Source organism: Trachurus trachurus (genome assembly GCF_905171665.1).
Source record: "Trachurus trachurus genome assembly, chromosome: 1".
Classification (NCBI taxonomy): Eukaryota; Metazoa; Chordata; class Actinopteri; order Carangiformes; family Carangidae; genus Trachurus; species Trachurus trachurus.
This window is the reverse complement of record NC_139891.1, coordinates 3,900,937-3,911,235: the sequence shown is the minus strand read 5'-3', so window position 1 is coordinate 3,911,235 and position 10,299 is coordinate 3,900,937. Positions and strand designations below refer to the sequence as shown.

The 10,299-nt window shown below is 42.0% G+C and overlaps 1 protein-coding gene across 1 annotated transcript; it reads left to right on the top strand.

Moving 5' to 3' along the window:
- Positions 1 to 240: 240 nt before the first annotated feature.
- On the top strand, positions 241 to 9,735 carry LOC310992142 (perforin-1-like; the record flags this gene model as incomplete). The annotated part of the gene is made up of 6 exons (XM_083980154.1): positions 241 to 466; positions 600 to 744; positions 1,085 to 1,241; positions 1,688 to 1,805; positions 2,587 to 2,722; positions 9,687 to 9,735. The coding sequence occupies 6 exons, from the start codon at positions 241 to 243 to the stop codon at positions 9,733 to 9,735; spliced, it is 831 nt and encodes a 276-aa protein (XP_083836280.1).
- Between the last annotated feature and the right edge of the window lie 564 nt (positions 9,736 to 10,299).

The following is a 10,299-nucleotide window of genomic DNA, read 5'->3' as shown; positions in this document are numbered from 1 at the left end:
AGTTAGGGTAGAATGAGCCCTTCATGTATAGACATGAAGCAGTCTCCCTTGAGAGAGATGGGTGGGTAGTCAGTTAGTTGCAATATGCAACCTCACCACTTGATGCCACTAAATCCTCCACACTGATCTTTTAAGTCTGAATTGATTCATTCACTTATGTAACAACTGTCTTTAATTAACTGACTTCAATATATGATCCATGTTTCTACAGTTACAGATTGGTCAATCCTCCAATGACTCATGAATTTGAATCAGCAGTCAACTCCCTCCCTTCCTATTCCAATAAAACCAAGCCATCATATCGACACATTCGGTACACATTTCACCACACAAGTGTTTCTGGGAAGGGAAACAAAGGCAGTCACAGTTATTAAGACCTGTGAGGTAACCATGAACGGCCTTACAGCAACAGAAGTCAGTGACTGCTTGTCAGTTGAGGCCTATGACGGTTTTGCACGTCCTGACAGTATTAAGTCAATGATGCAACACTGTGCAGCAATAAAGAAGAAGCTCGCCATCCCAAGTTTCAGTGGTGCATTTAATGAGCGTAACACAGGTCTTTGGTGGAAACATTGCTGGAGCTGATATCCTCTTTCAAGGCCAATCAGATCCTTCTGTGTGTAGAAACTGGCTGAGATCAGTGAAAAGCACACCTGATGTGGTCCGATACAACTTAAAGCCCCTGCACACCATGCTGCCAAACGGTCATCCTGCACAGGCCGGACTCAAGAGAGAGGTGGAGAAGTAATCTTGGAGTGGTCTTCGACACAAAACTATCATTTAAAGCACATGTTAAAAAAATCACAAATATCATTACATTCAACCTGTCGAATTTCTACCATATAAGACCATTTCTCACCTCCAAGACGGCTAAAGTCTATATGCATGCCATGATATTCTCACACATAAATTATTGTTTTAAAGTCTTCTGTGTTTATGTTTTTTTAGAAACCTGCTTTGGGACTGCGGCTGAAATTTAGCAGTTGTGCTAAGTCCGGCACATTTACACTAATGCTTAATGCGTCAGTGTTGATGAATGTGCACTGTCCCAATTCAATAAATAAAGAAATGAAATGAAATGAAAGTACATCATGAAAAATGCTGTGTTGAAGAAATGTTCAGAAACCTGTAAGATTGGGCATCGATCTGGCACGAGGGATCCTTGTGATTGTGTCTGTAACAGTAACCAGAATCTGAAGCCAAACTGCTGTCCTGCTGCCAAAGGTCTGGCAACTCTAGAGGTATTTAAAGCAGAAGTAAGCGATCCGGTGGTTTTGGCTAACTTCCTGTCAGCAGATGGAGTTAGCAGTCCCGGCCCTCGTCCCTACGTCACCACATTCACCCGCATCCCTTGGCTGCACACACAGAGAGGACCGCCCCTTTATGCCGTTCTTTCTCCTCATTGGATACAGGTTGTAGGATACAAGGAAAGTTTTCTCCTGGGCTTACAGCAGAGCAGAGTGACTGACAGACCCGTGTTTCAGACCAAACAGAAGTGATTGCTGTCGGAAGATAGAACTATTTAAGACTTATATTAACACAAACATTCCGCTTACTTCTGCTTTAAGCTTTATGCATGTGTGGTCTCTATGGTGATAGGTGAGGTAAGACGGTTCAGTGGAGGTCACATATGGTGATCAGATAAAACACGCCACAACTTAATAATGACAATCCTACACGGCCAAAGACCTTTGAATTTGGCCCCATCAAAATTGAAGAGACAAGCAAACTCACGTTCAGTGTTTATGATGAGGATACTTACTGGAATAGTGATAAGCTTGGTAGGTGCTCATTTGATCTGTGTAGTGGGACAGTGATAGACAGCTGCGTGTTAAAGGGATAGTTCACCCTAGAATGATATTTCGCTCATTATCTACTCACCCTCATGTTGACTAAGGGCTGGAAGAATTATCAGAGTCCACCGTCCCTTCTCTGAGTTACAGGGGGTCTTGGCGTAGCAGTGCATTTCAATGCAACGGTTGCAAAGGGACACCAGAGCTCTTCGTAAAAAAACACACACAAAAAAACATCCAAATACCTCCATGATGCTCGTATGTAATGTCCGTCTTGTGCTGAAGCCCCAAATTGCGTAATTGTCCCGAAAAAAATTAAATAAGTCTATATTTTAAGCTTGTTTGTAGCGGAAGCTTCTCGAAGCCCCTCTTCCTGGTCCGTCCAAATCTCGCGTGATTTGCGCCGGCGTCAGTGCGGTTACTGCGAATCACGCGAGATTTGGACGGACCAGGAAGAGGAGCTTCGAGAAGCTTCCGCTACAAACAAGCTTAAAATATAGACTTATTTAATTTTTTTCGGGACAATTACGCAATTCGGGGCTTCAGCACAAGACGGACATTACATACGAGCATCATGGAGGTATTTGGATGTTTTTTTGTGTGTGTTTTTTTACGAAGAGCTCTGGTGTCCCTTTGCAACCGTTGCATTGAAATGCACTGCTACGCCAAGACCCCCTGTAACTAAGAGAAGGGACGGTGGACTCTGAAAATTCTTCCAGCCCTTAGTCAACATGAGGGTGAGTAGATAATGAGCGAAATATCATTCTAGGGTGAACTATCCCTTTAAATCAAGGTACCTTCTTCTTCTCCTACAAAGTGCAGTGTGCACCAAGTCTTGGTGGTCAACAGTGTCAGGACTACATATCTTCCCCAATGAGTCCCTCTCTGTCCAAGGTCTTCTACACAAGAAACGGGGTCCTTGCTGGAGAGTCAGCATCTATATTTTGCTTTTAAATTGTGACTCATCATTTTTCCTTTATTTCTGTGTGCAACAAAATATTCACATCTCTGAAAATCTAAGTTTTAATTTTTCTGTTTTTTTTCTGTTTGCTATTAAATCTATAAGTAAAGCATCAAATACAGTGCTGGTGTTGGTTTGGTTTTATTATCTCACAATAATGTATTCTTTTCTATTTTCTCTCGTCAATAAATCTCTTGCAACTGGAGCTGAGTGTGCGGCGTTCCTCTTTTCTTTTCTATTTTCTTAAAATAAGTTTCATATACATATACTGTACATTCACAGTGGAAAAATGAGAGGGTGACATATGAGTAAAAGAGGGCAAGGATAAAATGAAATAAAGGTGACAATATTTCCTTTTACATAAATTTACCCTCCCTCCACTTTTGTGTGCAATGTTTAAATGTATGATATAATATATAAATAACATATTGCACTCAGGGACCATACTCCCCCTTCCTCACAACAGGTAACATACATGCTTTTACCTTTCTCCTTGTTCAAGTGATTGCCCGAGCAATAAACTATTTAATGAAATCCTTTTGTGACATTTGGGAAATACACTTGCAGAGTTAGAAGGAGATGTGCAATACTGTACATAAATATCTGTACAAAATGCATCCCAATCCCGTCCCTCTGAAGCTCAGTGTTCAACACAAATGACTCATACACTAAAATGTTTGTTGTACGGCATTGAATAATTGAATAATAAGGTTCATTGCTTTTTTTTTCTTTAAAGTTATCTTTCACCTTAATTCTGAAAGAGAGAGGGAGAGAGCGAGAGAGAGAGAGGGAGAGAGAGGATGATATGGTGCAAAAGGGCCAAATGTGTTTTTTAGTTGCATATGTTGTGAGATAAACAAACCAACACACTCCAAGGTGTCCTTGTGTGGAACATAACATACAGCTAAGTGGGGTCCAGCTGCACATATTTACATATGTTTTTATACTGTATAATATGCTGCAAACAAAAGCAGAAGCAGCGACATCAAAGTGTTGAGATCCACCCCTTTACTCTCACTTTCCTCTCGCCTGCAATCAAACAATGACCCCTTTACCAGCACCCGTTACTCACACTCAGCCCCTCTTCCAAAACAGGTCATCTTAGTTCTTCACTTGACAATCTCCTGCTGGCCTGGCTTATCCACACCCCATTCCTTTCTCCTTCCCTTACTCCTAGAAGAAAAGAGACAGAGACAAGGGGATTTGCCTCACGGTAGGTAGCTGTTTTATGTGAAGCATATGAGAAAGGAGAGAAGAAAGGAGAGAGGGTTTTTTTTGGTGAGGCTTGGCAAAGAGAGCTAGAAGCCCACTTGAGGAGCAGTGGGTCTTAGAGCTGGATGATTTGTTTGGAGAAGCCGTCTCAAGCCAAAAGGAGGATTAGCTGCACACAGGTTCCCATGGAACCTAGGCGAGGTGGAGGAGGCTTTTAGAGGTTACCACACCCCAGCAGGATACATGCATGCATGAAAACATAAATGCACAACAGTATGCACACAGAACACACAAACAGCAACATGCATGCACAAGATGCACCTGTCCTCAAAGCATGTTTCATGGGTGCAGACGACAACAGTAGGTGGGTCTATGGCTGGTTTGCTCAGTAAGGTCCTGTGGTAATGGAGCATTTAATTTGATCAATGATGCTTCCCACAGTGCAGACCCTAAACTCTCCACAAAATGACAGCACATGGTAGTAAAAAGTAAGAGAGATTATCTCAACTGCACTGTTGAGTTTTTGCAGTCCTTTAGCCCGGTTCATCCTGCTTGTGAGGCCTAATGTGCCATTTGCTTCCTGGAATTACTCGTGAAGGCTTAGGACAAAATGCATTTTTGTTTCTACCTTTTGTTAATGAAAGGAGTTTGACATGTCACAGCACAGGTATTACAGTAATAATACAATAAATGATGGCTGAATTTAGCTGCCTCAGGTTCAGGGTCATGGCTTTGTCATGGTCACACAGTCACCTTGATCTGCCGATGTATCAACCAGCATGTCTAAAATCCTGAAAGACCTTTTTTCTCTACACTTCACACTAGGGCTGTCTCATAAGTTTGTTAATTGATGGAAAATGAATCAACTAATTAGTTACATAGTCTTTTTTTCTCAAATCTGAATTTTTGGTTGTTTTCTGCATTTAATTCTGGGCTGTTGGTTTAAAACAGTCCAGTTGTTTAATGTTTTTACATAAACCGATGAATCACCTATAAGGAAATGGTAATCCTTAATATTATTTCACACACAACCATATCAACCTTAGATACTAGTGTCAATGTCAAAGTGACAGAAACCAAACACGTTTCTCAGTCACTTCACTGGTTAACTAGGATGGCTGTTACTAGTATGATAATTGCATTGGACACTAACTGATTACAATAAAGAAATATATTTTTTTAGTGCTACCATATTACAGTAATTTAGACATGGGCTGCTATGTCTTGTGTGGCTGCTGCCATCTGCTGGATCAACCAAAGAGCTGTAGATTGGTGAGTCAGAGTTGTCCCAAGTCCTTAATACCATCAGTGTATGAATGAACCACAAACTTCTTGTGTTTTATCATGTCATTAATTTAATTTAGTTTATTTGATAGGGACAATGCAGGTTAACATAGTAACACTCGTTACAAACAAGTCAATGTGACTGATGTTCTTTACTTTACTTTACTTTATTTATTTCTCACGACCGCATACAGAGATTATAGCTAATGCTAGTTTCCAACTCCTGTCCCTAGTTTTTTTTAGTAGTAGGCAAGAAAGAAGGTAAGAAAAAAAACATCCAAATTACATAACAATACAATAAAATGTTGAAGATTAGGTAAATCTTAAAACTGAGTTGAAAAAAGTAAATATTTCCTCATATTTCTGTGTTATTTTTCTTCATCACAACTTTTACTGATTGTACTTTTTTTTTTTTTTTTTTTTTTTTACAGAATTTGAAAACCATTCAAGTTCTAATGTCTTGAGGAGTTTTTATTTCTTCTTCTTCTTCTTCTTCTTCTTCTTCTTCTTCTTCTTCTTCTTCTTCTTCTTCTTCTTCTTCTTCTTCTTCTTCTATCCCCATATCCAGTATATTAAGTGAACTTAACATCTGGTGACTGTGAAAACTCTTATAAATATGTGCCTGTGGTACTTGATAAACTAATCTAGGGCAAGTCATTCAATTAGAAAATGGTGAAATGTTCCCTCACCATTTTCCACTTGGTAAATTCAATTTGGTAAATTTTAAAACAAGTTCTGCCGTGAGAATGTTCATCTTAAGGGAAGCCAACGTGAACAAGCAAACTGCAATAAGTGAAATTGCTGTGAAGAAAGGAATGGGACTCCTGTTGCACATAAACCCTCATATTCTTTAGTACTGCACATGTGGGTACATGACTATTACTAGTGTAGCTTGCATGTCCCATGCTGGTGGACCCCCATGGTGATATCGCCATTAAAGCAGCTGCCATGACTACTGCCCCTCCCACCATCGACTCACCCAGCTGCTGTGGCTGTCCACGGCAACCTGGGAAATTTCTGGTCCCTTTCATCTTCTCGTACCACCCCAGTGGAGGATGGAACAACTGGTAGCACTACTGTCAACACCTCCCTGTACATGCCACGGACAGCTCAGCTTAGCCTTGTGGCAAACATAGAGCAGATTAGCATGCCAGCAGTTCTCTCCCCAAACATCTCTGACAGCATTAGCGCATGCTAAGTCAAGGGCGTACGTCAGAGCCAGCTGTCAAGTGGAGGGAATTCCTAGTGCTTCGCTCAAGGTCGCTCCCACCATTCAAAGCAATGGTGCTCAGTCATGGCTCCCACGCTAGGTGTTAACTCGGTATCGCTAACAGTTTAGCTTGGATGTCCTGGCATGTTTGAAAGAGGGTCTTAACTGGTGCTTTACATTCACACAGCAGTGTGTGATCGTCACCTGTCACACAACACGGCACTCCATGAGGAGGTCACAGAGGAGGCAACTGGCAGAGAGGAATAGCATCTCTGCACACCAACTGCTATTTAAGGAAAAATGGTAAAAGCTGATTGAACACAGTTTGAAACACAGATGACCTCAGTGCAACCCCTTAGTGAATAGGGCTGGCATGACATGTGTTTGTTATTGTTCAGCTGAAAATTAAATATTAAAGAATTGCAATAAATATTAGATATTAAAACCAACAATAACAGTTTTTTTTTAACCAGAAATATTGTTTCTAGCCAAAGCCTAAGCTTCTTTCTCTGTACCAGCACTAGCCATAAGATGTTGATGTTTATTCATTAGCATACACTACAGTTCACTCTGAGTGATCCCTATACAGTGTCCTGGAGCAGGGATGAAAGTGTTACAGTGCGGGACTACAGTCCCTAAAAGCTAAAAAAAAATATTCTTTGAATATAATTTTTCCATGGGATGAATTGTTGCAGCCATGTATTTTCTGTTTTACTATACTTTGTGCTTTACTTTACTTTACTTTACTTCCACATGCAAGCGTGTGAAGCACCTCTGTCGTGGGCCTCATCTGGATTTGATCTCCTCTCTATCTTTCTCCTCTAAAAATGTCCGTTGTATTCTTGCATCAGCCGCAAACTTCTCCTGCACTTGAGCGAACACAACATTTCAATTCACACAGCATTATAACTTAAGCTATTTCAATGCACAAAGGTGACATTCATTACTGTGCATTGCAAGTCCAAACATAAAGCCTGTGCGGTAAACAGGGCCCGAAAAGAGTGGGCTGTTTTAGACAAATTCAACAATTCATGCTGATTTTAATTACAGCCAACAGAGCAGTGCATGCAACATTAAAGGCACAAAATACACAGGCTACATTTCAGACAAGTCGTCGTCTCCCTGTTTCCCTCCTTTATCACTCTTTCAGTCCTCCCACCCTCGGTTGCCCCCTCCTTCACTTTAATCCAGTGGCGGAATTTCACTTGACAAGTGATCAAAGACCAGTCGCACGATGCCAGGTGCGGCTGCAGCTTCAACCGTTGACAACCACCTAGCAATCCCCCCCTCCTTCCTTTTCTTTTCTCTGAAAAAAAAGACGAAACCTAAACAAAGCTGGGCGAACTGCTGGGTGTGTTTGAGTCTGTGAAAAACTGCCCCCCCCCCCCGACTCCATTATTATTTTTTTTTAAGACTTTATTATTTTTCTTTCCAGAAAGGGAAGTAGGAATGTTTTTTTTTCCCTCCCTTCTTTTTGACGGTGATCTGTGTTACCAAGTCTGCCGTCCCCCTCAGTGCACTGTGTGGTGGCCGGTTTGAGGAGTTCTGTGACAGTAAATTACGGCACTCTTGAGACAGACGATCAGCAGGAGTTGGGGAACAGAGAGAAGATGCACGGCAGGGATTAGGCTTTATTAAGACTCAGCCACCGCGGCTGGGCACAACAACACAGCATGCGGGTGTGTGTGAGTGAATATGTGAAGGATACGGCACAAAGTATCTTTCTCAACCTATAGGTGGTCCCCCAGTGAAGTAAGATACACATCAGCTCTAATAGGTACCTCATGTCTAAAAGTGTTGCAGTACTTGTTTAGAGAATGTCGCCACACTGTACTGTCATATACAGTGGTGGGTATATAAATATAGTATACGCCTGTGATGACTTGATGCTGGGCAGGTATCAGTCAGGCTATCGTTTCTACAACATTATTATTTATAGATTTGTCTCCTCCAATCACATTTCAGCACACATCACAACGAAACAAGCTGATAATGGCGATGAGACATTTGGAGAGTAGACTTTATTGACGGCAGGAGGAACTGACTTTGGGGCTGAGACGCAGGCAGGAAGCTGATCACCATGGGAAGCGCTGCAAAGGAATAAGATCCTTCCAATAACAGGAAACTTTCCCCGGCACCAAGACACCGGTGGTGAGGAATGAAGCTCAATGATGGGATGGTCTTTGTGAGAGGGGAGAGTAAATGACAGCTGAGTGACAGAGAGACAGCTTACATGTGATTCGCTAAAAGTAAGCGTGTCAGGCTGTGATTGGAGAGTGAACTGATCAGGTGTAGTGATAGCACGGAGACGCAGCTTAAGGACAGGGGCGGACTGGGACAATGATTCAGGCTGGGAATTTGATACCATACCAGGTCACCACCACCTGATTCACGCAAACCACCAATACTGTGTTAGGTTGGGCGTCTATTGATGTTAGAATGCAAAATAATAAAGCAAAGGCTCCGCTTTCCATCCTCACTTTGTTGACACGTGGACTGAATAACATGCGCCCACACACACACACTTTTCCCTACAAAATAAAAGTTTCTGTTGTGATGAAATAGGCCTAATATGTACTCAAATCACATAAACTGGAATTATGTTGATTGCATTATGCAGGTGAATACGACTTCTATTCTATTTCAGGTCAATAAAACAGGTTACATCACCATCCACCTAAACTTGAGGCCAATCCTATTTTTAATGTAACTGGTACCAGAGCAGTTATAAATTTGACCACTGTGTGCTTCTAGTAGAAGAGGGAGGCTATCCAGTTTACAAAATACAAAAAATGGGACAATAGTAATTTACATGTATGTGAATATTGAGCTTATGGCTATGTACGAGGCCTCAGAAGCTCTCAGAATGAGAGAGGAGGAGGTATGTCTGTCTTTTCCCAATTGTTTCTGCTCAGTCTGTGGTCCTGACTCTTGGCAATCAATTGCCAAGCGGACCAGGCCGGGAGCCTGGCCACCGGGAAATGTCCCAGCAGTCACTGCTTCAGGATATTGTCTTCCAGACTGAACTTCTCTGAAATCTGGTAGCAGTAGGCTACAGAAGTTGTGAAGTGACATGGCCATGTCATGTGTCAGCTGCAGATCAGATGGGCTCAGTACACTTGGGAAAAGCAACAAGGCTTTGGGAGTTGCCCCTTGCCCCTTGTTGAAATACATTTGCATACAGCTTCATATCAAACCTGTGTATTGTTCACATGTGTGGGTATAGTGGGCGTGAGAGCAAGTGCAGCACTGTCGACCTCCAGCTGTCGTCGTAACCCCCCCCCCCACACACACACACTCTTTAACACACCCACATCAAGCACAACCATATCCAGCCCCCCTGTGCTTTCCCATGCTAAAACTATCTTCTCTCTGCTGTGTCCAGCTGGAAGCACAGAACTAGTCCAAACACACACATCCACATATAAAGCCACAAGCTGGAGGAAGTTCAATAGGTAGAGATCACTTGATATTAATAATGGGTCTGGAAAGAAACTAAAACGTGTAGCCTATCAATTAAGAAATCTTCCACAGCCATTAGTCCATCTTCACATGAACTCACCTTGCCAAGTAGCTGATGTTCACACAGACTGACAGTTGTCACCTAGGTGTCCAGACTGTATTAAAGCAGATATCAGTGGAATGTTTTTGTTAATATAAGTCCTAAATAGTCCTATTTTCCGTCAGCAATCACTTACATGAAGTATTTCAGCCTAAACACGAGTCTCTCCGTCACTCTGCTCTGCTGTAACCCGAGGAGAAAATTTTCCTTGTGGGATACAAGTGTTATCCAATGAGGAGAGAGAACGGCATGAAGGGCTGTGTGTGCAGCCAAGGGA